Source organism: Danio rerio, chromosome 23 (genome assembly GCF_052040795.2).
Source record: "Danio rerio strain M-AB ecotype USA chromosome 23, GRCz13ab, whole genome shotgun sequence".
NCBI lineage: Eukaryota > Metazoa > Chordata > Actinopteri > Cypriniformes > Danionidae > Danio > Danio rerio.
In genome coordinates, this window is record NC_141043.1 from 21572563 (window position 1) to 21599334 (window position 26772).

General features: G+C 38.5%; 1 protein-coding gene and 1 long non-coding RNA gene across 5 annotated transcripts in view; both read left to right on the forward strand.

Annotated features, from left to right (window-relative positions):
* Positions 1-26772, forward strand: part of LOC147831275 (uncharacterized) — a 111480-nt gene that overhangs the window by 36903 nt on the left and 47805 nt on the right. The gene's annotated exons all lie outside the window — the stretch shown is intronic.
* avpr2ab (arginine vasopressin receptor 2a, duplicate b) overlaps positions 1-26772 on the forward strand; it is a 57198-nt gene that overhangs the window by 22959 nt on the left and 7467 nt on the right. The window contains exons 2-5 of one of the 4 annotated variants that reach the window (XM_087306958.1): positions 11974-12360; positions 17491-17736; positions 17823-17969; positions 22083-22731. In XM_087306958.1, the coding sequence (XP_087163084.1) occupies positions 11977-12360; positions 17491-17736; positions 17823-17969; positions 22083-22731 (1426 nt within the window). In that variant the 5' untranslated portion in view covers positions 11974-11976. The remainder of the gene's footprint in view (positions 1-11973; positions 12361-17490; positions 17737-17822; positions 17970-22082; positions 22732-26772) is intronic. The other 3 variants (XM_087306960.1, XM_087306959.1, XM_087306961.1) reach the window with 3 other exon arrangements.

A 26772-nucleotide genomic window follows, 5' to 3' on the forward strand; every position in this document is an offset into this window, starting at 1 on the left:
CTGTGTGGAGTTTGCATGTTCGCTTGGGAGGGGCTTCCACTGTGTAAAACATATGCTGGATAAGTTGGTGGTTCATTGTGCTGTGGAGAGCGCTAATGAATAAGGGGACTAAGCTGAAGGAAAATGAACGAATGAATGAATGAACTACTGCAGCAGCAAAAATATTTTTTAAGTTTATGACTGGAACAAGCAGAGGGTGACTAAATGATGACAGAATTTTAATTTTTTGGGTGAACTATCCCTTTAAGAAGCAGGTTGAGTGTTGTTGAACTGGAATAGGTTAAGAGCGATCAAGGACAGCCTGATGTGGTGAAAAGATGATCTTTACATTAAAGTCAGCCGGTGTGAAGAACAGACGGATGAGTGCACTGCTGCTCTCCACATCTTTCTCTCTCATCTCCTCTTTCTCCATCTGCCCTTTTGACCTCCAAGCCGAGCACAAGGGGAAATGGGGAGTATTTTTAGTGTCCGTCTGATAAGCAGCAGAGAGAGTTTGAGGGACGCAGAACACATCTCTCTCAGCTTTGGTGTGCTTGTGATGGAATTCTTTGATTTCGTAGCTCAGAAGATTCATCTGATATGTTTCAACTAAAATCTTTTAAAGAGAAATTAAATAAAATCTTTCATTAATCTTTTTTTTAATGTTTGTTTACTCACTCACTCTCTTTGGCATAGTCCCAGCTTTATCTAGGGTTGCCATAGCAGAATGAACCACCAAATACAATATAATGTAAACAGATGCCCTTTCTGCCACAACCGAAACTTACGTAAATCCTAGTGTTGGAAAACTCACACGCTCTTTTATTTACACTCACATTCTACACTCTCAGAAATAAAGGTACGAGAGCTGTCAGTGGGGTGGCACCTTTTCAAAAGGTACACATTTGTACTTAAAGGGTCCATATTGGTACCTCAAAGGTATATATTAGTAGTTAAAATTTTCAAGAGGTCCACTTTTGTACTTTTTAGGTACTAAAATGTAGGTACTAAAAGGTACTAAAAAGTATTAATAGGACCCTTTAATTACAAATGCGTACATTTTTAAAAAGGTACTGTCCCAGTGACAGCTCTGGTATCTTTATTTTTGACAGTGTACACCAAATTGTGGGGTAAACCTGTGTACCCGGAAGAAACACAGACAGACACAAAGAGAACATTCAAACTCCCCAGGCACAGCCGAAACTCAAACCAGGGACCTTCTTCAGTGTTTATTTATTATTGGTCATTTCTACATTTTTTTTTCTTGAACACATCAATTGTAAAACGCCATTTTGAAACCAAAATGCATTAGTGTAAGGAAGCGAAATAAGCAAACTGTGCAAGAAACTGAACTTTATATACAACAAAATCACCTTCAGTCCATAGCATCAAAATGGTTCTTAGTGTGTACTATTAGTGTATATTAACATAGTTAATTCCCTTTTTCGTAACAAGTATACTTCAGAATAGTTTTTTATGCAACTGTGAAAAGCAGAAAGTAGGGAAGTGGGTGTAATAAAGCAAAGCAAGAGAGAAAGAGGAGAGCAAGCATCCATCATGTCTGTGGACTGACAGATCAGCTGATTGACGTAGCTTTTAGACAGCTTTCAGTGCCCTTGTACCGTTCCTTAAAAAAGGATGATCATTAAAGCCAATCGCAATCATATCTGTTGAGCATATGAACACAATGGCCAATCAGCAGTGTTTAGTAATCCACTCAACAGGGCTTCAAATGCAAGCAGGAAATTGATAGATTGTATGGCTTGTTTCATCTGCAAACAAGCATCTGTATCTGAAAAAATGTGAACCAAATGGTCTACAGCAGGGGTCACCAATCTCGTTCCTGGAGGTCCCGTGCCCTGCAGGGTTTGGCTACAACTTGCCTCAACACACCTGCCTAGGTGTTTCAAGTATACCTAGTAAGACATTGATTAGCTTGTTCAGGTGTGTTTGATTAGGGTTGGAGCTAAAATCTGCAGGACACCAGCCCCCAAGGAACAAGTTTGATGATCCCCGGTCTACAGGAACTCAAAAGTTGTGACCCAACCAAACCAATTGGGTAATTTCCAGGGGGTCATATCCTTTGTTATAAAAAAGTGTCTCGCATGACCCTTACAGTCTCCAATATGTAACCAGTTACAGAAAAACTACACGCAGCATACATTTAGTCCTTATTTGAATTCAAAAACAACACGCAACATTAAGCCCACAGTCAGTGCAAACCTCTCATCTGTATCTTTAATCTTCATCAGCACATGTAACCTCCTGTTAGAAAGTAATTCCATCATTACAAATTCATAATAGTCCAAAAGGCGATGATGCTCTCCGTGAGCATCGCTCAAAACTTCGGGCTGCAGAGAGAATTTGGCGGAAAACTAAAAATCCTGCACATCTCTTAACATACCAAACTCTTCTGTCCTCTTTCTCAGCTGAGGTTACTTCTGCAAAGCAGACGTATTACCGTCTGAAAATCAACAATGCCACTAATCCTCGCCTACTTTTTAAAACATTTTCCTCCCTCCTCTATCCTCCTCCTCCACCCGCATCCTCCACACTTACTACTGATGACTTTGCTACATTCTTCTGCACCAAAACTGCAAAAATCAGTGCTCAATTTGCTGCACCTACAACAAACACGCAAGATACAACACCAACACCACACACACTCACCTCTTTTTCTCAGCTCTCTGAGTCTGAGGTGTCCAAACTTGTGCTATCTAGCCATGCAACCACCTGTCCACTCGATCCCATTCCCTCTCATCTCTTGCAAGCCATCTCTCCTGCAGTCATACCAACACTGACTCACATAATTAACACATCTCTTGACTCTGGTTTATTCCCCACTACATTTAAGCAGGCTAGGGTAACCCCACTGCTAAAGAAACCCAACCTGGACCATACGCTACTTGAAAACTACAGACCAGTATCCCTGCTTCCATTCATGGCCAAGATTCTGGAGAAAGTAGTGTTCAATCAAGTCCTGGACTTTCTTACTCAAAACAATCTCATGGACAACAAGCAATCCGGCTTTAAGAAAGGCCACTCAACTGAGACTGCCCTGCTCTCGGTCGTGGAGGATCTCAGACTGGCTAAAGCAGACTCTAAATCATCAGTCCTTATTTTGCTGGACTTGTCAGCTGCTTTTGACACTGTCAACCACCAGATCCTGCTATCTACGCTCGAGTCACTGGGAGTTGCGGGCACTGTTATACAATGGTTCAGATCTTACCTCTCTGACAGGTCATTCAGGGTGTCTTGGAGGGGAGAGGTGTCCAACCTACAGCATCTAAACACTGGGGTACCTCAAGGCTCTGTTCTTGGGCCACTTCTCTTCTCCATCTACACATCATCTCTAGGACCAGTCATCCAGAGACATGGATTCTCCTACCACTGCTATGCTGATGACACCCAGCTATACCTCTCTTTTCATCCTGATGATCCCTCCGTTCCAGCTCGTATCTCAGCCTGCCTGTTGGATATTTCACACTGGATGAAAGATCATCATCTTCAGCTGAACCTCGCAAAAACGGAAATGCTTGTAGTTTCTGCCAACCCGACTCTACACCATAACTTTTCAATCCAGATGGATGGGGCAACCATTACTGCATCCAAAATGGTGAAAAGCCTTGGAGTAACGATTGATGACCAACTAAACTTCTCTGACCACATTTCTAGAACTGCTCGATCGTGCAGATTTGCACTCTATAACATCAGAAAGATCCGACCCTTCTTATCTGAACATGCAGCTCAACTCCTTGTTCAAGCTCTTGTTCTCTCCAAACTGGATTACTGCAACTCACTACTAGCTGGGCTTCCAGCTAACTCTATCAAGCCTCTTCAACTGCTCCAGAATGCAGCAGCACGGGTTGTCTTCAATGAACCTAAACGAGCACATGTCACTCCGCTGCTAGTCCGTTTGCACTGGCTGCCAGTTGCTGCTCGCATCAAATTCAAAACTCTGATGTTTGCCTACAAAGTGACTTCTGGCCTAGCACCTTCTTATCTGCACTCACTTCTGCAGATCTATGTGCCCTCCAGAAACTTGCGTTCTGTGAATGAACGTCGCCTCGTGGTTCCATCCCAAAGAGGGAAAAAATCACTTTCGCGAACGCTCACGCTCAATCTGCCCAGTTGGTGGAATGAACTCCCTAACTGCATCAGAACTGCAGAGTCACTCGCTATTTTCAAGAAACGACTAAAAACTCAACTATTTAGTCTCCACTTCACTTCCTAATCTGCAATTGCCTCTTTGAATATCACACTAACTAACTGTAGAAAAAAAAAAAAAAAAAAAAAAAAAAAAAAAAAAAAAAACTACTAACACTTCCCTTCTTAGACTTTACAGACCTGAAACTTGCCTTTAGTACTTATTCATTGTTGCTCTTAGTTGTGTAAATTGCTTCCTTGTCCTCATTTGTAAGTCGCTTTGGATAAAAGCGTCTGCTAAATGACTAAATGTAAAATGTAAATGTAAATAATAGTTAAACAGCTTCTCCTTTGTTTTTTTGTGCGTCAGTCTCACGTTTGTCCATTTCTGAAAGGATCAGATGTCAGAAGCACTTTAATAATCATGCGCACGTTGTTATTATTATCAGCTCAAGAAGTTTGTTATTTCAAATATAGATACGCTATGAACGATCACTAGAAAGCGAAACCTCTCGCACTTTAGCCAACCTTGTTAAAAAACTACAGGGCACAGGGTAGATTCTGCTCTTCTTGGTTTTGCGACTGTTCATCAAGACGACGACAGGGTTTGTTTGAGCCTGGGTTGACCATTACTTGTTATTATATGTATTTATTATTATGATGTAATGTCTCGGCTGTGTATTCAAAAATGGTGGTTGTTTTCATTCTCCTGGCTTGTGCACGAGCGAGTGATGTATCTCTGTAAATCAAAAGCATTCAGTTGCGCGTCTTGCTCGGCCTTTTGGTACCCTTTGTTGTGCTAGGTACCCTTTGCCAAGGGTACCCAAAAAGTGGTATTGTACGGTTCGCTTTTAGGTACCTTTTGACTGTGGAAATGGCCATAAAAGCGTAGTGAACCGAACCGAACCGTACCGTACCACTCAATGGAAACAGGCCAACTGATGCTGAGAAAATGTACTATTCATTGTCTTCAATAAAGTCTTCTCCCCGTAACAAATTTGGTCAGCTTACTTATTTTATGTATTAGATTCATCTAATACATTGGCGAGCCAACCAAGAACGGTTGAACCAAATACAGCAAAATCTAACAAAATGATGCCACAGTTTTAGAAATCTCAGTACAGACTCAAAGAAGTTAGTACTTTTGACAAAACTACCCACATCATAACCCATCATGAAAGCCTTACTACAGCATGCCAGTGTCCAGTCTCAGAGCTAGACCAAATAATTCAGATGAGCTCTGCTTATAGGATAAGAAAACTCAGTCTCATAAATATTAATTAAACACTGACTGAAGTGATTGTCAAATAATTCACAGTCCTAAGCTACATCACCACAAGGGATGCTGCTCGATTTAGATTTTAAACCTGGTGGAAGATGAAAATAAGGAGAATTAGTCAGTTAATATAATTAAAGCTTACAAATTAAAGCAGATGCTAATGTTGTCTTAGTTGATGTTCCACACACACTAATCTGTTAAAATCTTAAGAAAATTCAGTCCACGGTGACCCCTTTAATACAAGAAAAAAGGGCTTATGAAAAGTCATATGTTTATTAAGCTATTAATATCTTAGATGTTTGGTATCGTAACTAAACTACCCACAGAAACAAATAAGATCATATGAAGGAGATATAATTGTTGTGATTTATCTGTGCGTCTGGGTGTCTCCTGAACACATGCCCAGCAGCAGCAGATCACAGAGCCGCTCTCAGTCTCCTGATGAATAGGCAGCACCCGCAGATGCTTTTAAGCACCCAGGGCGCACAAGAACGCTCTTTCTGTAATTTCCCTGGAGAAATCAAAGTAGGTAACGGAAAGCAGCCAGGACATGCAGAGAGTGTGAACAGACCACAAACCGGATAGCAAAAACTGTCCGGTTTTCATCATCGGTTGTTGTCAAAGCAAGACCTGGCCGCGTTTTGCGTTACAACTGGATTGATTTTATTAGGACTCAGTAAACCAGCACAGCTCTGAAGTGGCTATTTTTGTTGTGAATTGATTATGCAAAAGCGAGATGAAAAGCACCACTCCAGACGGAGAGAGTAAGAGTGAGTGAGGGAGTGAGTATGAATGAAGTGAATGAAATATAGCAGGTCTTACAGACTTGGACCGGAATCAAGAGCTAATTTTAAAGCAAATTGCATTCGAAAGCTTTCTGGTTCCATTCTCTTTAATCCTCACATAAATCAAAGACATCGACAGGAAGACACTTGCGGATGGGCAAACACTTAAACAGCACACATGAGTGAACAAACGCCTGAAAGAAATCACGCAATACAAACACACAATGACTTGTTTTCCAATATTCAAATGATTTATAGGCTGCTACCATACATGTTTTTGAAAAACACCCACAAGGTTTGCATTCATTTAGCATTATAAAAGTATAGTAAAAGTGCAATAACTTAAAATATCACTACAATTTAAAATTAGTATTTTCTCATTCAATACACACTCACTGGCCACTTTATTGGGTACACCTTACTAGTACCGGGTTGGATCCACTTTTGTCTTCAGAACTGTCTTAATCCTTTAGATTCAACAAGGTACAGGAAATGTTCCTTAGAGATTTTGTTCTATTTAACATAATGATGCGAATTTCCTGTTCCACCACATCCCAAAGGTGCTCTATTGGATTGAGTTCTGGTGACTGTGGAGGCCATTTGAGTTCAGTGAACTCATTGTCATGTTCAAGAAACCAGTCTGAGATGATTCACACTTTATGACATGGTCTGTTATCCTGCTAGAAGTAGCCATCAGAAGATAAGTACACTGGTCATAAAGGGATGGACAATACTCAAGTAGGCTATGGCTGTGCTCATTTGGTTCAAATGGGCCCAAAGTGTGTCAAAAAAATATCCCACACATCATTACACCACCACCAGCAGCCTGAACCGTTGATACAAGGCAGGATGGATCCATGCTTTCACGTTGTTGATGCCAAATTTCTGATGCAGCAGAAATCGAGACTTATCAGACCAGGCAACATTTTTCTAATCTTCTATTGTCCCATTTCGGTGAGCCTGTGTGAATTGAAGCCTCAGTTTCCTGTTCTTAGCTGACAGGAGTGGGACCCACTGTGGTCTTCTGCTGTGGTAGCCCATCCGCCTCAAGGTTTGATGTGTTGTGCATTGAGAGATGCTCTTCTGCATACCTCGATTGTAATGAGTGGTTATTTGAGTTACTGTTGCCTTTCTATCAGCTGGAACCAGTCTGTTCTGACCTCTGGCGTCAACAAGGCATTTGTGCCCAAAGAACTGCCACTCACTGGATGTTTTCTATTTTTTGAATCATTTTCTGTAAACTTGAAAGTGACTTGAAAGTGACTTGCTAGACCAAGCGATGACTTGATGTAACTTGAAATAAGCAGTGACTTGACTTGCTTGAGACTTGAAGGTTATGACTTGAGCCTTGCTTGTTACTTTCACATGTGTGACGTACTCCCACCTCTGGTACCTCATAAAGTGGTGAGTGTATATATTTTTAAACGTCAAACTGTATTTTCTGCACAGTTACAGTGTTTGATGTCACTTAGTCCTTCAGAACTCATTCAATGTAATTATTTTCTGCACAAATGTGCGGATTAATATTTAATTAGATCTTATTTACATATAATTGGAAAAGTAAATACAGAGTAAATTTTTATTGTTGAACGACCTATCCCTTTAAAATGCTAATTTATGCTAGCAATGTTAAAACATGTTAACCATGTTAGTCTTATTTAGTGATCTTATTAAAAAAGGTGAAAAAATAATAAAAGAGTAAATAAATGTTAGGGGAGGGGTTCTCAAACTCAGTCAAGGATGCAAGGATGTTTCTAGAACACCTAGTAAAGCTGCGGCCACACTGCCCTTTTTTGTCCCCAAAGACGTCCATTCATACGCACACGAATGCTTCAGTTTCGCTACATTGCAAAGTTTAAGCTTGGTGAACTATACCTACGAAATCGCATCAGTTGACTGCGAGACCAATCAAGAATCTAAACATGACCTCTCTGGACAGAAATTTAGCATAAAGCTGCGGTCACACTAGAGTTTGTGTGTGAGAAATTCTGTTGTACGGCGCTGCGAAAAGGGGCGGGATTAAACAAGATGATTAGACATTTAAAAACCAAGGAATTGCTTCATGTTCTAAATTTCTGTCCAGAGAGGTTATGTTTTGAACCTCAATTGGTCTCAAGCAGTCAAGTGATGTGATTTTACAGGTCCAGAGTTCACCAAGCTTGAACTTTGCACTGGAGTAACCTCCGAAACTTGACGCATGACCCTGCGTTTCCGGTCTGACGCATTCGCATGTATATGAATGGAAGTCTATGGGAGGAAAAGTCCAGTGTGACCACAGCTTTAGACCTTGATTAGCAAGCCCAGGTGTGTCTGATTGGGGTTGAAGCTAAAATCTGCAGGGCACCGAACCTCCAGGACTGTGGTAGAGAACTCCTGTATTAGAGAATCAAGTGATGACAAAAAATAATTAAAGCAACATGTTAGTTAATTTAGTCTTTATTTCCAATGTATTCCCGTAATAGGAAAGCAAAAATTTTTAGCAACTGGCTACCTTAGCCTTCAGTGTCACATGGTCCATCAGAAATGACTCTAACATGTTTATTATCATCAGTTCTGAAAATTTATTTGTTGATCTAAGTAAAAGAAAATATCTAAGTGATTCTTTTATTGATTAATTTTTTATTTTTGTGGAATTGTTTTTGCCTTTGCATCCTTGCTGAATGAATTTCTTTGAGTGAATTTCATTTTTAATGGCAGCACTCTTCATAATAACCAACAATCTTCTGCCTTTATTATCCAATGCTGATTTCTTGAATGTTTTTGCACCTTTAGTCTTTCTCTCTTATTTGATTTCATATTTTTGTTAATACCAGTATTCAAGGCAAGTCAACTGCAAGTACTTTAAATGTGTAACAATTTGTGAACTGATCTGTAAATTAGGCAAAAATTAAGTTTAATGAGAGTAAAAGCGCAATACTTTTCTCTATTGAAGGCATATACAGTATGTGAGCACATAATAATTACAGACACATTTAAAATCTGCACTCTTCTCCATTTAAGCTCTGAAAGTCGTTCCTCCTGCCCACCTCCCCCATTCATGACTCAATCCAGCATTGCATCTCCAAAAGAGGGATTTAAACCATAATTGTTCCCATATCTTTTTGTTTTTTCCCTCAGTCTCACCGCAAATATGTTTTCCTGTGTCTGGAGACAAAGGATGCGTAGATCCCAAAAGAGTCTCAGATTTGCTGTTCAGATTTCACCTAAATAAATGAGCTTAAATGTGTTTAAGCAGCTGGTCATAATAATCCACGTAGCATCCTAATGAGGTGGATACAAAGAGATTGGAGGGATTTCTGTGATATTATAGTGCTGAAAATGATTCAGTGCTGTTTAATAAATCCACTGACAGTTTTATTTAGGTTTTATCATGTTGGCTTAAAAATAACATACTGGAATATTTAAGCGTTAGTGCTGCTTCTTCTACTAATATTACATTTCTAAACACTTGTACTCCTAGACCTTTCAGTCTATGACCACCAAAGTCAGGTCAAACTGTTTTCAATAGATGGATGATGAAAACTGTGAAAAATCCCATTAACTTTCACTTAAGTGATCACAATAATCAAATATTAACCTACATCTAACAGCTCAGGGACCTTCGGACCTTCTACTGTCCAGCTAGCTAATCTGTGACTTCCTAAGTCTGGCAAGACTACTGTATGACAAACTAACATGCTAAATCATGAAAGCAACCTAGTAAAATGTGGTAGTCTGCTAGAACCCTGCTGGAGGGGAAAAAAACGGCTAAACCTGATGAAACTGGTGTTCCAGGCCATCCAAGATGGGTTTCAGCTGGAGAGTCTAAGGCTACGTCCTAAACCGCCTACTACTCAGTAGGTACTGCGTTTTAATTTAAACCTACTACTTGGCCGTTAAAAAAGTATGTTCTATACAGTATGAAAGCGAGCAGTATGAATGTAACTCGGGTGTAATACATCCGCCATTTTGTCATGACCTCGTGACCTACCCGCGTCATTTGCTTAACTCTCATTCATGAATTCTCTCGCAGTGCATATGAGTTAGTGTAGCATGGATCGCATGCACAGTTTAGAATCTCGCTGGAGGTGGAAAGTCACCCGGGTACTTTTGGCATACTGTTTTTCGAATTATATGATTTCAGACATACCACTCTGCTCACATACCGATTTTAGCGTACCATAGTATATGCATTTCGGACGTAGCCTAAGGCCCCGTTTACACTAGTGCGTTTTAGTTTTAAAACGGCGTTTTAGATCAAAAACGATCCGCATCCACACTTGCGTTTCACCTAGCGTCTCTGAACATATGTCCGTCCACACTACGCCACCAAAAACGTATATCACATGACCATTCGCGCACTCTGGGCATGCGCGATCTATTATATACAGAAAGCATGCGTCTCGCTCGGCATTTGGTTATTGTTAGTCAACAAACACCGGTAGAACATTAAACGCGATGGCAAAGAAAGCAAGAGAGGTATTTTTGTGGACAGACGACAAGGTCAAGTTGTTACTAAACTGCACAATGGCACCTAAAACAGACAATAGTGCAAACAACGCTCCCATTTCTGAGCCCATGTTGTTGTTTACAGTACTGTCTTCCGGTAGCGTTAAAGCCATGTGTTGTAGTCATGTGATAGGGACTTGACGAATAAGGGAAGGATACGCAACAACACAAAAGCCCCAATCAGGTAGCGAATCTCAGCAGTCCCGCCTCCGTTTTCAGATGTCTCCCCTTTTCCCTCATCCACACTAAGACGGAGCAGCAGCGTTTTAGAATGAAAACGGCCTCTCCAGCGTTTTCGGCGCTCGAGAACTCCGGCGTAGTGTGGACGGATGGCGAAACCATAGCAAAACTTATGCGTTTTAAAACGAAAACGCATTAGTGTAAACGGGGCCTAAGACTAGTCTAAAAAGTAAAGTCTGGTCAAAACCTGTCTAAAGCCCATCGAAAATGCTTGCAGTGTGGTAAAACCTGCTATTGACATGTTATTCGGTGCTTGTAATGTAAACATGAAAGCAAAATGCTCTGAAATATACTAAAACATGCTAAAATTGTCTCAGCATAATGTATGTACACCATGCTAGAAACAAATTTATGCTAACAACAGTTTAAACAAGACAACAATATTCTAATTCTGGCTATTGCAGCACGCTAAACACAAGACATTTTAGCAAATCATGCAAATTCATGCTAACAATTTGTTTCCATGCTAACAGAAGAAATGCTTGCTAATTCATGCTAGCCACAAAGTTCTAAACATTTTAGAAACATGCTACTTCGTTTTACAACATGTCAGAAACACTTGTTAGCAGCATGCTAATTAATTCTAGCAACATGCTAAAAAACTCATATTGTTTCAAACATTCAGGCATGGTTTTCTCAAACCAACATAAAAGTTAGTCTGAACAAACTTTACAACCTACTTTGCGATCCTTTTCATAAACTTCTAACCTACCCTCAAACATTTGTTGAATAGTACATTTCATGCTGTTTTGGCTTAAACACAATGATTTGCTGTAATGTTTTAAAAGCTTGCTCTTAAGCGTCCCCTAAAACAGAAGCTAAGATAGAGAATTTAATTTGAGACTGTATAAGAGACATCCTCTGACTGATCTCATCTGATTTATATGCCACCATTGGTTTACTCTCGTAAAAGAGATACAGAAATAGCTAACAGAAGAAAATTAATGTGTTCTTATTTTGTTCAAATGACTGTAAATTGTTTACCAATTTAGGCCAGCAAAGCATGAGTGTTCGGAGTGTTGGTTTCACCTCTCACGCCTGTCCTTCTCATTGTAGGTCATGAGGATAGCCTCTTGGGAAGATAATTTGGGTCAGCCCAATCACTCTGTGCTGGAGATGGAGGGGCCACCAGATCTGTCCAGCTCCCTCTTCAATCTCAGCAGCAGCTATGGTGGTACAGGGGCTTTTCTTTGGCTATATCCGTCAGAAAATGTCACATGGACCACAATGAGGCCCACGATGCAGCCAGTGACCCCTCCAAGAGTGAGGGACCAAGCCTTAGCCCAGGCGGAGATCGGGGTACTGGGACTGGTTCTAGCCCTCACTGCTCTGGGCAATGGATTTGTGCTGTGGGTGCTACTACGTCGTAAGAAAAATCACGCTCCTATGCACCTCTTCATGGTCAATCTGTGCGTGGCTGACCTGGTAGTGGCCTTCTTTCAGGTAACATTCACTTCAGACTATTAACATGCTTAGTGTGGTGATAGAAGCAGGTATGCTAAAGGGATAGTTCACCAAAAATAATTGCTGTTCATTTACTCCCTCATAATGTTGTTGGTGGTTTTTAGTGAAGCATTTAGACTTGCTAATGCTAACAGAAACATAGACACCCTACTTTGAGCATGTAAAATGTGCTGCTGCATGAAAAGGTATACATATATCCTATAACAGATCTAAAAAGGTGAAGTTGGAAAGGTAGAGTGTGTCGGAGGAAACCCTGTTGTGGACCACAGGACTAGTCTACAGCAAACACTGAATCAGATTATTTAAAGGTGTTGTCGCCAGTGATTTGCCAGAATACTAGCATTGGCATAATAGCTTAGAAATTTTACGACCCTCCCCTGCCATCCAAAGCCACGCTTCCTTAAGTCATGAACACACGAACGCTCACTGATTAGATATAACACTAGATCATGCCATTCACCAGTTAGAAAACTCTATGGAGACACACACTTTATAAAGCGCAGTTGTTTACAGGCCAGAGGGTGTGAAACAAATGTGTCATTTCAACTTCACCTCAATAATATTTAATTGGATTGAACATATTTTAGTTATATACCTTATCTAGAATTTAAAAATACTTATAAATCCCTTTAGATCATTTACTTTAATCATTACTATTGGTATGTGAAGAGAATTTCAACCAGCACAACAAAAATGTTTCTGAAGACAAATACCTACTGCACCTTTAAATGCTAAACTAGCGATCTCATTGGCTGCATTTTTAGAAGATAATGCATCATCTGTAGCTCTATATGTCATTTGCTTAAACAGGTGGTCCAGAGTGTATTTTTAAGGCTTGGTTGTGTTCATAAGATGCAAAGCAATGTGTGCTCATGCTTCATTTGTAAAAAAAAAAAAAAACATTCACAATAATTTTCATATATCTTACTTTGATTATGTACTGCTACTCAGCTAACATGAAAATATGTTAACTAGGATATTTTGGAGTCCTAGTTCCTCCAAAAGGCCTGCCTATCATAACGTGCTGTGATTTGCGGATCGGCTCCATGTCACCAGGAAGAGCTTCACGCTTCTTATCGCATGCACTGTGCCACGGCTGTGTAAATACTGTCAGTCAGGGGTGCATTTCCCAAAACCATCGTTAGCCAACTAAGGTCGCAAGTTCCATGGTTACTAACATAGTTTTTTGATTTACAGTTTCCCAAATCCGTTGCTCTAATGAACATTCACAAACTGCATCTCAAACTTGAGCTCTAGCAACTACAGCTCTGGAGCTGTAGTTTGAAACATAGTTCCTGGCTGTGTTCTCTTTCCACTTATCCCCCTTATGCCCTATTCATTTAGAACCTTCTAACATTTAAACTTGGAATGATTTAAAATAAAAAAGCATCTCTCTTTGGTGTAATTTTACAGTTCAGTTTTAGCGATCTTCATGTTTACAATTGTGCTCCCTTCTCAGTGCACTTTGAAAACATTGATGTCATTTTGAACACAGCCTCATGGCGAAAGCTATAGGTAGGTGACCTATTATTTTAAAGCAGAATTTATGTTACGTCTCCAAAGCTTGTGAAAACAAAAAGCATATGTCAATTCTTTTAATTTATAGTAGGTTATTGATTAAGAATCTATACTGTATATGACATGGGCCTGCTGGTTAGAACTTTCTGCTGTGGTTTACAAGTGTCAAATTGTAAAATTAGACTTTTCTAAAAAATAAAAAATACATAAACAATACCCTACTTAATAATAACAATAACAATAATCATCATCATCATCATCATTAATGTTATTAATATTATTATTAAATTATGATTTTATCATTTTTAATACATAATAATAAAAATAATAATGATTATCATCATCATCATCATCCTCATGATCATCATTAGTGTTATTTATATTATTATTAAATTTAGATTTTTTAATTTCCTAATATATAATAAATATAACATTTTATTTTATAATAAATAGCCTCATTATTTATTTATTCATATGGTTTATATATGATATTAGAATAGAGTTAGCTTTTATAAGTGATTTGTTTTAGAATAGGGTATGTCCTTCTCAATAATATTTGTAAAGTAAACATAGGCTCTATATGTGGCATTTACATATAATTCGGTTAATATGGAAGTGTTTTTATTGTAAATGCATGTTTTTGTAAAACAATATAATTTGCACAAAGATATGATGGCGTTCTTCTCTAAAGAAGTAGTTCCTTAGCCACGTTTAAAGCGTCAATATGGGCATATACGTTATAACTAACATAGTTCAAGCAATGGATTTGTGACAGAGAAACTATGCGTTTAGGGAAACACTTGTCAATACATCGTTCTTTTCCCAAACGATGCATCGTACCATGATAGTTCAGCTGTGAGTTACGTCGTTGTTTGAGAAATGTACCCCAGAGTAGCTGTTAGCCGTATCCGTTTGAGCCTGAATCAGATAGAAAATGACACAGAGGATACAGCTGAACCTCACGCCTGCTCTCTAAAATAAAATCAGACAAGTGTCTATCATATATTTGAAATAAGCATTTTTAAGTAATAAGAAACGTTGACATATCTTTTGTGAGTTCGCTATTTGAGATGTAGAACGCAGGGAAATGGTCGTAGAGAGAAACACTGTAGCGCTGGTGAAGATTGTGGCTGTTTACAGTGGTTTGACGGATAAATATGAATTTGTAACTAATGGTGCCAAACAGCATTTCCCATTGTTTGCATCCTTGTTTACATTCTTGCTACAACACCCCAGTAATGCTGGACACTATGCATGTAATAGATCAGCAAATCTAGATTTAACAAATAAAAATACCTACAGGTTGTTGCTCACAATCCACAGCTTCTGCTGTTACGGTTAGAGCTGCTCCTTTTATGAGGAGTTTTTAGCTGAGTCCAGCACTGAACTGAGATTGATTCTGGAAGCTGTCAAATTTTTGTCATATGTTAGCTACATATCTTTTTCTTTATATCCCTCTGGAACATAACTAAAATTAAACTATAAGAACTTCTCTCTTTGTTTAATTTTTTTTAAAAAAAGCTCAAACACAGAAACAGAAGAAGTTCTGTGGAAATAGCAGCGTTTAGACAGCCTCTGGCCACACATTGTTGCTGCACAGGATGCTGCTTTGCTAAGCTAACTCTGTAAAAAACAATGGCTCCCTTTGCATTGACATGACAAAACATATATGCACACAAGTAAGTAGGAAAAACGTTTTATTTAATAAGAAAAGATGCGCATAAACTACGATGGAAACCCTTTTATGGAACAAAAGTTTTTTATTTTATTATAAGAGATTATGTGATGGTAAAAATGTGTGAATGGACAAACCAGCAGGCTGAGCACATTGTAAAACATCTGAAATGCTGTTTTGGTCTTTCTAAAATTCCGTAACCATTTCGCTATTAGTGTTGTTATATTATTAATTACCTCCAAAATTGTCAAGAGCATCTGTGCTCCTCTTCTCATGCCTTCAAAAGCCACCATGTGTTCATTGCGTGTCTTCTGAGGCGCAAGTCTTTTATTTAATAAAGAAAAGATTCATGCATGTTGATATTTAGCGCCAGTTAATCAGGAAGTGACGATTTTGTTTTCTTTGACTACTTGGATGGAAATGCTGCTTTTTTTTTGCATGTCTTACATGCGATATTCCAGTTATGCGCATAAAGTTAATTCGCATCTTTGGATGGTAACATAGCTAATGAGTGATTTTAAATGTTCATTCATGCACTCAAAAAACACTGTTGATAAACATTCTATGCCAAACTTTGCAATGACTCCACAAATCTCATGTATTCTCAATTATTGATCAACTATAATCCCAACTCAATATTACGTGTCCTGTGATGTGGCCATTGTGGACACACACATTGCGATATCAATGCTCAGAGAATGCACGGGGTGGACTTTCTTAAAAAGTATAAGTTGATAAATCAATGCAGAGAAATTTAAGGCCCTTAAAAAGTGCTAAAAGGTCTTAAATGCTATTTTGCAACGTATTACATTTTATATCATTTTGATTATGCAAGGTATGTTTGTATGCTAAAGTTTGCTTGAATTAAATCTGCGAATATCAGGATGCTGTCTAGTTTATGAAATCAATAAAATCCTACTAGATTTGACATCCTGCTGCTTTGTTTACTGCAGTAAGGCAATCCCATGATTTCAGCAGCTCTAAAGTAGGCATGGGCCGGTATAAGATAACCTTTGATAAAAATATCATGGTATTGTGATTACTAAAATACATATTTTTTAAATGTCTGGGTAAAAAAACTAAAACAATATGAATTAAATTTTGGAGCAGTAAACATGTCAGGCTAAGTTATTCAAATGAATCTGACTTCTGCTGTCTTCATTTGTTTCAAAAACACAGATTTCTTTACCATTTAACACGGCATCTTTGGATATTTTTATCTGCTAGAGATACTGTACTAAAAAACTAAAAAGAAATGTAAAAAAAGATTTTACACATACCACATGAACGGTTTTACAGAAAAAATGTGTCGGTTTTAAAACCTTGACTTTTCAAACCATGGTATACCTTGAAAACAGTTATCGTCCCATGCCTACTCTATAGGCGCCAACCTGCTGAATTAGCTAGATTTGATAGATTTTCATTTAGTATATGAATCATGTTTTAGTTTTGTTTTAGTTTCTTACATTAATAATCAGTAAATGTACTGTAAGTTAAAATCTCGCCAGTGTTTTTGCTTGAAAAGTGGTTAGAAGGTCTTAAAATGTTTGGAAAGAGTGTTAAAAAAGGTCTTAAAGGGTATTGAATTTCACTCACTGATTCCTGTATGATGCTAAAATAATATATTGTGCCGCCCTACTGTCATGCACAAGATGCTGGAAAGAAACATGGCCCCTGTTTATATAGAAAAACAATGGGAAAGTAGCACTGCATTCAGTTGTGATCATGGAAAACGTGCTGCTGAGATTACTTAAGTCTCAAGGCAGATCTAGACAGGTTATCCTTCGGACTAGCATACAGCAAGCATTGACCCAAACAATTGAAATGTTAATTGCATTTAAAGAATCTATACCCCTGTGCAATCTATAGCTGATTGAACTAGACATCTGTCCTTGAACTATATGTTTTGTTTCCAGGTGCTGCCGCAGCTGGTGTGGGACATCACCGAGCGCTTCCATGGTCCCGATGCTCTGTGTCGCTCTGTGAAATATTTGCAGATTGTCGGGATGTTTGCATCCTCCTACATGATTGTAGCCATGACTGTGGATCGGCACTACGCCATCTGTTGTCCCCTACAGGCATATCGTGGGGGCGCAACCTCTCGCTGGAACACCCCTATCATGGTTGCATGGGGCCTGGCATTTGTGCTCAGTTTACCACAGGCGAGGAAATAAGATCATCATTTGTTTCAGTTGTTCACGAATATTTGTTCTTTCAAGCTCATAACTCTCTTCCCGTCTGCAAGCAGGTGTTTATCTTCTCGCAGTCAGAAGTTTCCCCCGGGGTGTTTGAATGCTGGGGCCACTTTGCGGAGCCGTGGGGTCTGAAAGCATATGTCACCTGGATGACTGTGGCTGTGTTTGTATTGCCGGCCCTAATCATTACGGTCTGTCAGGTATCTCCATTTATTCTCTTTCATGCTTACTCTTTTGCATTTTTCTTTTCTAACAATGCTCAATTTCGAATAAGAACATGGTGTCTTTTATGCAAATGTCAAAGAGTTGGAAAGTTTAGTGAGAATTAAATGTACTGCAGACTTCACAGATTTAATAACTGCAGCGGGCTTGGGTGAAATCCAGAAATTAAACTGTTCAGAAAATTCTGAAATTGCCTCCTTTTCCATTCATGAGCTGGATGTTGAATTTGAATGACAGGAAGAGAGATTAACTTAATGGCAATTCAAAGAAATTCACTGTAATACCAGAGGAATTTCAAACAGGTTTAGCTAATAAGGTAGACATCTTTGGCTTTCCTTTTGGCATTCATTTAGATAAACTGTATGGCGCTGTTATGGATTTAAACCAAGCGGCATCATCCTGCTCTCCCTCTTGATCTAATACGGAAGTAACTGAAACTGCAGTTCATCAACTGGCCTTTGGGGGCTGGCTCCAGGAATTACAGATGCTCACTGACTGCAATGCTAAATTGGCCAATTTGACTGCTGATAAAAACATGTTTACAGTCTGGTACAAAATATGGTTTTGGTGCATAAAGCTTATATTACCCTTCATGAAAACTGTGAGGGGGTGAATTTTTTATAATTCATCCATCTCATTTATTTTGAGTTATATTAAGTCTGCATAATTAAGGGCATCCGTAGCTCCGCTCATGCCCCACCTCTTTCCTCACGTCCGTATTTTTTAATAGTCTATAGTTTAAACCCCAATTTTCTTGAACTAGTAAATGTAATGCAAGTTATTTTTGGATACTTTTCTAAATGCATAAATATACATGCTAATTTATTTTATTTTGCTAAGCCTTACATTTAAAATGTCACTGACAAGTTCTACCTAAATGACTGTTGCCATACAACAAGCTTTTGCTCCCTAATGCAAGTCAAATAAATGGTAAATAGTGAAAGTATTTTTATATAGAACAGGGGTTCCCAAACATTTCAGCCTGCGACCCAGGGGTGTAGATTTAGCATGGATGGAGAGGGCGCGGCCTCACTGATATCCATCAACTATTGAAATGTCCCCACCAATAATTTAATTCACTTTAAAAAAACGCGCTGTCAGCATTAACCTAGAAAAGTCAAGTTGATATGCAAAAAGGGTTAAATCATTTTTTCTCTTCAAGTCGCACTGCCCCCAAACCAGGGTCCCCGCGGGGTCTTAAAAAGTATTAAAAAGTCTTAAATTAAAAAATCTTAATTTATGGCTTTAAAAAATCTTAAATTGGCTGTTCTAGGTCTTAAATATTTTTGCACAGGTCTTATTTTTGCGATGTCCATGTAACGCTACATCTAATGCTCATTTAAATTCTTTTTGTTGTTGTTGCTAGGTTTTTGGGGTGTTGTAGTTCTTTATTTCACTAGTCCAATTGTAATTTGCTTTATTACAACTACAAAAAAGTCAACTTGCAATAGCCAATTAGCTTTCTGATATTAAACTCAGTGCATGCGGCGAATGTGACATCATCGCTGTGTTTGCGGAAGTTCGCTTTGAGTGCGCGTGACATGATTTCGGCTGGCAGAGTATGCCGTTATTTCACTGACAAATGTCGCAAGTGCAGTTTTATAAGTCGGGAGCGCTGTAATACGAGAGAGCGAATCTCTGTTCGCGCGCCGGTTTCCTTTGTTCATGGACAAAACTGCTTGCGAGCTCTCAAAACACTGGCTGCTCACGTGCGAATGATCTGCTCTCGCTCCGTCTGACTCCTTTCGTGCTTTGGTGAATTGTGGTGAATTGTAGAAAAATATACCCTATATTGTAAAAAAAAAAAACTAAAGCACTGGGTAGTTTGTTTTTAATACACTTGTTGTGTTACCATAGCAACTATAGTATTACCACAACAGAGTAATTGAAGTACTTTACTGTACTTTACAAAACACTGTACAGCAGACACTAGTTCACTTTATTTTAGTGATAAAATGGGATTGATAGTGGGATTTATTTGAAGAGTGAATAGTACAGTAAGCTATAATACCTAATCAAGTTTTTACCTATTTTCTATCACAGTTACATTTCTGCTTGCCAGAATGACCAATAATTATTGGCTAGAAATTGCAACAGCCATGGGAAAGGAGGAAAGTTTTTGTAAAACTTTGGAAAAACTCTGAGAGATAAGTTTGTTAAAACAAAAAAGAGGCCCCCAAAAACATCTTCAATGATAATGATTATCTTTTTATTCGTCTGATTTTACTTTCTGTTTTTTTGGACCGCCCCCTGTCATTTAAAAAAAATATCTCAATGGTGAACGTGTCAAGTATAAAAGCCTTAAACCGTTGCGTGAGTTGTGCGATGCGGTGCCAGGTGAAAGTATAAATCTGCATTAAGATGTTTGTTTTTGCTGTAGTTCAATGGTGCATTTAACCTGACTTTAGTACTGTTCAATTTAAATAACTTTATTTTACCCCTAATTTTGTGCTTTTACATTTTCTCTCGCCTCTTTTTGATATTGCGATATAGGTCTTAAATATAGGTCTTAAATTTAATACTTAATGGTCTTAAAAAGGTCTTAAAAGGTCTTAAATTTGACATTATGATATCTTCAAAGACCCTGCAAACACATATGAACATTGTGATTGGCTGCTGACACATTAGAGGCTGTAGCTGTGCTCAGATACAAGCAGTGAGCGCCAAAACTGCGCAGGGGAATTTGCAGTTCAAGAATAAGGTGTGTGACACACACAAGTGAGAATGGCGGCAGCAAAAAAAATGACATTAGAAGCTTTTTTCAACAAAGTGTGTCACATAAACTCAAGTTCAGCACTGGATGAGTCCATCATGATAATGCTGTTAATGCTTGTGTTTTCCCCCCGCTTTAATACAAAGTCTCTCGTTATAACAAACTGATAAAGTTTGGGAGTAATATGCCCTGAAAACTAATTGCAAAATAAACAGCTACATGTAAAAGTATATGATCCCTGCCAGTTCTCCTTATCTCTCAGAGTCGCATGTCCATTTTCAGTTGAAACTATTTGCACTATGGCTAAAATAAACTTTATTAACTCTTTCTTTATCAGTTAGTAAACATTATTTTAACATTTAAATCAGGCACATGTGCATTTACACTGTTTCATATTACAGTTTTATAAATAATGAAAATTTAAGAGCAAGACTTCTTTTTAAAATACAAATTTATTATCATCTATCATTAATTTTCATTTTTAGAAATCCGTTAACTTGTTTTATATTAAAAACCGAACCCTACAGGCAAATAACAAACTGGCCAGTACAATCAACTTTCCGAAGTCAGAATTTGGCCATGTCAATAATAATAAATGTTCTAACATAATAATAATAATAATCCAACTTTTGGTCTTTCAAACCACCTGAACCCACCAATGTCAAGTGCAAACCTACGTCCTTGCCGCGACCCTCAAAATTACAATGCCAGTGAATTGCGACCCCAAATGTTTTCTAAGGTGGTTAAAATATAAAAACCTTGCACACAATTGCACACACATACCAACATACCCAAGTCTATTCATCATTTAGTTTTGACGAACGCCACTCGGAGATCATCCTCCATGTTCAGTTGCGGATTGTATTTATTTTTAATGTTCATAAATGTCGTAAAGTTGTCAGAAAATTTTACTCGGGACCATAAAATGAATGTGCTGCCTCTTTAATATAACATAATTATCACCCCAGGGGTCGCAAGAAAATCAAAAGGCTGATGGCTTTTTATTTGCATGTTTTTTTTTTATATAAAACTATTAAATATTTTTTTTTATCTGTGGGTTATGGATAGAATATTTAAATATGGTCATTCTTATAGTTTAATAAAATGAGTTACATTTTTGGAAATCACCTCCCCCCTCCCCTCCCTCCCCCCTCATTATCCCTGTGGGGTTCCAACCCCACCATTGATATAAAACATTTTAGAACATTGATTAGGCACAATTTACTGAATTAAATGTAAAACTATGATCAAAAAACTTTGCAATTTCATTAAATTTAATTCTACATCACAGTTGTTTTCATATAAATCCAATGACTGTTCTCTGCTCAGTTCTATTGTATAATTGTAAATAATCTGATGGTTTTCTTTGTGATCTCAGGTTCGCATCTTCAGAGAAATCCATGACAACATTTACTTGAAGTCAGAACGGGTGGTAACAGCAGAATTTAAGAAGAACTCAGTCTTCTTTCACTTTCCCCGGAGGGAGGGTGGCAGGGGAAGGACGAGAAAGAAAAACGAGAGAAGCAGACAGAGCAGACACAGTCAGCAAGGCGAAATCAGTCTCAGTCAAGCTCACTGCAGCCGCTCACATCATGCTGGACAGGAAGAGTTCTCCTCAAACCTATATGACGAATACTCGCAGACTTTACCCTGTAGGAGCTCTATGTGTGAACCCTGCTTTGGGCCATGCCCCTCTTCAGACCCTTCCATCCCAAATCACCTGCAAAACAGCCCCAACAATCTCTCAGACCCCACCCATTCTCAGTCATTATCAGCCAATAGCGTGTGTGCATTGGCTGGACACACGGAGAGCTCTGGAGCTTCTGAACTATGGCCAGATGTGCTTCCAGATGCTTTTCCACTTCCGACCGAGTATTCGCACCCGCCGCCTGTCCCGGGTGTGACGAAAGCCATGTCTAAGACGGTGAGGATGACTCTTGTCATTGTGCTGGTCTACACCATCTGCTGGTCTCCTTTCTTTATTGTTCAGTTATGGGCCGCCTGGGACCCCAACCCACCAATCCAAGGTCAGATTCACAGATATAACAAATGAATATACATGTTCTGTACAGTCACAAAATAGGGCTTTGTGGGTGCTAAATACAAACCCAGGCTCATTTTGAAAATGTACCTCTATATACATTTCTGGAGACCATCAAATATGTCTCAGGAGCCACATTTATTTGCGGTTTTTGTTTTCCCAAATCCACCAGAGGCTCTCTAACGAGTGCCATTCGCACCTGCTGTTGACTGACTGACTGATTGACTGACCCACCCTTATTGTTCCCTAAACCCAACCAATAGTGTTTTCAAAAGGCACAGATTGACCCGCCCATGCACTTCCCAAAACCCAACTGGCAATTTTAAAAAGCAATCCCGAAAAAGAACAACCCTCGTGTGATTTTACCACATTCTAACCATTATTTACTTGTTTTTATTTTTTATTTTTTAGCTTTAGTTTTTGTCTTACCCGCTTTATTGAACAGTTCCTCACCATACTCAAGCATTGTGGTCAACTCCTCCCTGCATCTCAAGTCCACCAACGTACATGGCGAGCTAACTAGACAAACTGGTAACAGCGAGAAAGCAGTCCATACTGAGGTTAGCAGTCAGCTGCTAATTGCGAAAAGGAATGGTCATACCGCCCTGTAGCGTTTGTTTTAAAAATGAAGTGCAGCCATACGTACTTCTAGCTACATGATTTGCGATCTCCAGAAACGTATATAGGGCTACGTTTTCAAAATGAGCCTATGTTTAAATAACCATACACTTTTTTAAAAATGAAGCAATAATTGGTGGAGTTCTCAAATACAAAATTTCTTTACAATCTCAGTTTCTCTCAAAAAAATATATAAATCAGCAAACCAAATATAATATAATGTAGATAAAGCACTTATGAAATCACAAAGCTTGTGGTAGGATCTGTGCGGGACAAAATTTTGAATTAGTTGTTCAGCTTCCCGCCCCGCCCGATTTTCTACCCGCCGCGCCGGCTATACAGAGTCCGGACAGCCTATAACAAGCTGTCTGTATAAACACACACACACACACACACACACAGACACACAGCACCAAGCAAGTGACACAGACAGCATCACACTCTCTCTCATTCACACACAAACACACACAAACTGCACCAAGATCTCTCTCCCATTCACACACATACATACACACACATACACACATAAATACACACACACACACACACACACACACACACACACACACACACAGACAGCAACAAACAAGCTAAACGCAGCATCATGCTCTCTCATTCCCACACATACATATGCGTGCTCGCTCGCTCGGGAGTCGGGAGTGCTCCCATTCAAAATACACCAGTTACCGACCGCTCCCACGCTTTATCGAAAATTTATTTCCACGCTACAAGAAATCTGGTCGGAATGCAGACCTCTAGCTTGTGGTGACACTTTTTTTTCCATGCACATTAGGTAAAGTAAGTACAAAAAATGTTAGGACAATTTTAAGAAAAGAAGTATTTAATTATTCTTTTGTCGGATTTCATTGCATAGTTTAAATATGTATTCTACTATTCAAATTCAAGTAGAGTAATTCAGAATAATCATCCAATCAGAACATTAGATTGATTTCTGAACATGTACCACTGAAATTTGTCTGAAACTCAGCTTTGCCATCAGCAGGATTGTGTTAAATAACCAAACAAGCAACACATTCTCCAGGAACATCTCAATAACTGAGGTGCCTGTTCTTGGAAATCTACCTTCCTGCAGAGATTTGTTCCAAGTACAATCAAAGACACATAAATCAGTTCATCATGGTCCTCGGGTCTGCTTGGAAATTGCGGGCAGGTGCTTTAAAGCTTGGCTTAAACTACAGTGTGTGAGAGAGGAGGGTTCCAGGAGCAGAAATAATCAATCTGTTTTCTTCACTTCGTTATTTAACTGTCCCCTGCCCTCTTTTCCTTTAACACATGAACAGACAAACACCTGCTCACTCTCATGAGTGTCGGTTGGTAATCTCATTGGTATTTACACCTCTGTATTAGGCGGGACTTTCTGCACAGTTTGACCGGCCACCTGGTAACCAAATCACTTTGAAACATCTCCACAAGCTTAGCCATGCAGCTGTATTGTACACTTTAATCTAGTAAATAGTTTTAGGGATCTAAACTGAATAAAATAAGACGTTTTTTGAAAAAGTTATATGAAATATGATATTCTGAAAATACTGAGTGAGCAGCAGCTCTGATGGTGAAAGTGCAATGTTTATGCTATTGGTCTTTTTTTCTCAAAATTAAAGCAGTTCTGAAGCCAAACTAGCATGGTGCACCTAATTTGCAAAGAAGTTCAAGTAAACATACATAAAGTGGTGGGAGATTCAAAAGTTTGGGATCAGTAACTTTGAAAGAGGTTCTGCTCCATTTGAAAGGTATAGTAAAAGTCATTCATTCATTCATTTTCCTTCAGCTTAGTCCCTTTATTCATCAGGGGTCACCACAGTGGAATGAACCACCAATTTATCCAGCATATGTTTTACACAGTGAATGCCCTTCCAGCTGCAACACAGTACTGGGAAACATCCAATTTAGTTTATTCAATTCACCTATACTGCATGTCTTTGGACTTATGGGGGAAACCCACAAGAACACAAGGAGAACATGCTAACTCCACACAGAAATGCCAACTGACCCAGCCGGAGCTTGAACCAGCGACTTTCTTGCTGTGAGGCGACAGTGCTAACCACTGAGCCACTGTGTCACCCCTAAATTCATATCAAAGAATATTAATAATATTACCATATTAAAATGTTTGTCAGTGTTGTTGTTTTTCAAAACACTCTGGCACAAGGAGAAAGACAAACCAAATTACACAAATAACAATAAATACAGCAAATAACTAAATCAGACACAGGTACGGAACATAATAAGCTACTATGGAAACAGATGAGAACAAAACAAGGTTATAGAAACTAAGAGCCTGTGAAATTGAACACAACTGTGACAGTAATTTATTCCTGTTATGACAAAAAACGAAAATCTTAAAAAATCCTTCTAATATGCTGAAGAAACATGGCTTATTATAATCAATACTGAAGACAGTTAAAAACAGAGAACAGCTGTTTAATATTTGGTGTATTCTTTGATGAATAGAAAGTTTAAACCGACTTCAAAATCAAAACTTTGTTTGATTTTGATTTTTTGTTTGTTGAATAAACAAATTATGGTAAAATAAAAAACTTTCTGACCCCAAACTTTTGAATAGTTAAAGGTGCAGTAGGTTATTAAAACATTTTTTGTTGTGCTGGTTGAAAGTCTCTTCACATTCCAATAGTATTAATGTATTTACATGTATTTTTATATTCTGGTTAAGGCATAAAACTAAAAAATGTTCATTCAATTAAATATTGTCAGGTAGACAATTCCCATCATTCTGATAAGTAACCCAAACTGTCTGTCAGCAAATGCAGATTTGTACATCTGTGCATATGTTCATGCAGACTGATCCGCCATGGGAGAGAGAGAGAGAGAGCGGTAAAAACAAATGCTCAATCAAAATTTTAAAATCTTGGATCAATATTGGAGTTAATTTTGCATGCTGGAGGAAGGATGACAGCATGGCTGAAGTATTTCTTTTAGACAGGTAATGCTTTGTTTTAAACTATTTTAGTCATGTAAATCTGATGTAGATTGTGTTGTTTTACGGATGGGTTATACGCACAGAAGTGTTGTTCAGCCACTGAAATCTTCAGATGAAAGATTGATGTGATTATTTTTAGTTTCATAAGGGACCTTTAACAGCATCCATAAAGCAGATTTTGATTTAGTTTAACAACAAAACATCAGAAAATAGCGCTCTACCACCTAGCCTGCTTTACTGAGCTAAAGTTGCTTTTATATTCACATTGGTTCATTTTCAACAATGACAACCCGTGATGCGTCACCTGTTTTTTTTACCATGTTACTTTGAATATTCAGTCTGAAATAGCATGCAAGTATGGCTTAGTAAAAAGTATAATTAATTATTATACCCCGCTGGCCAAGCTCTAAGCATACAGTAGTCGCTTTGGGATAAAGCCCATGAAAGAGC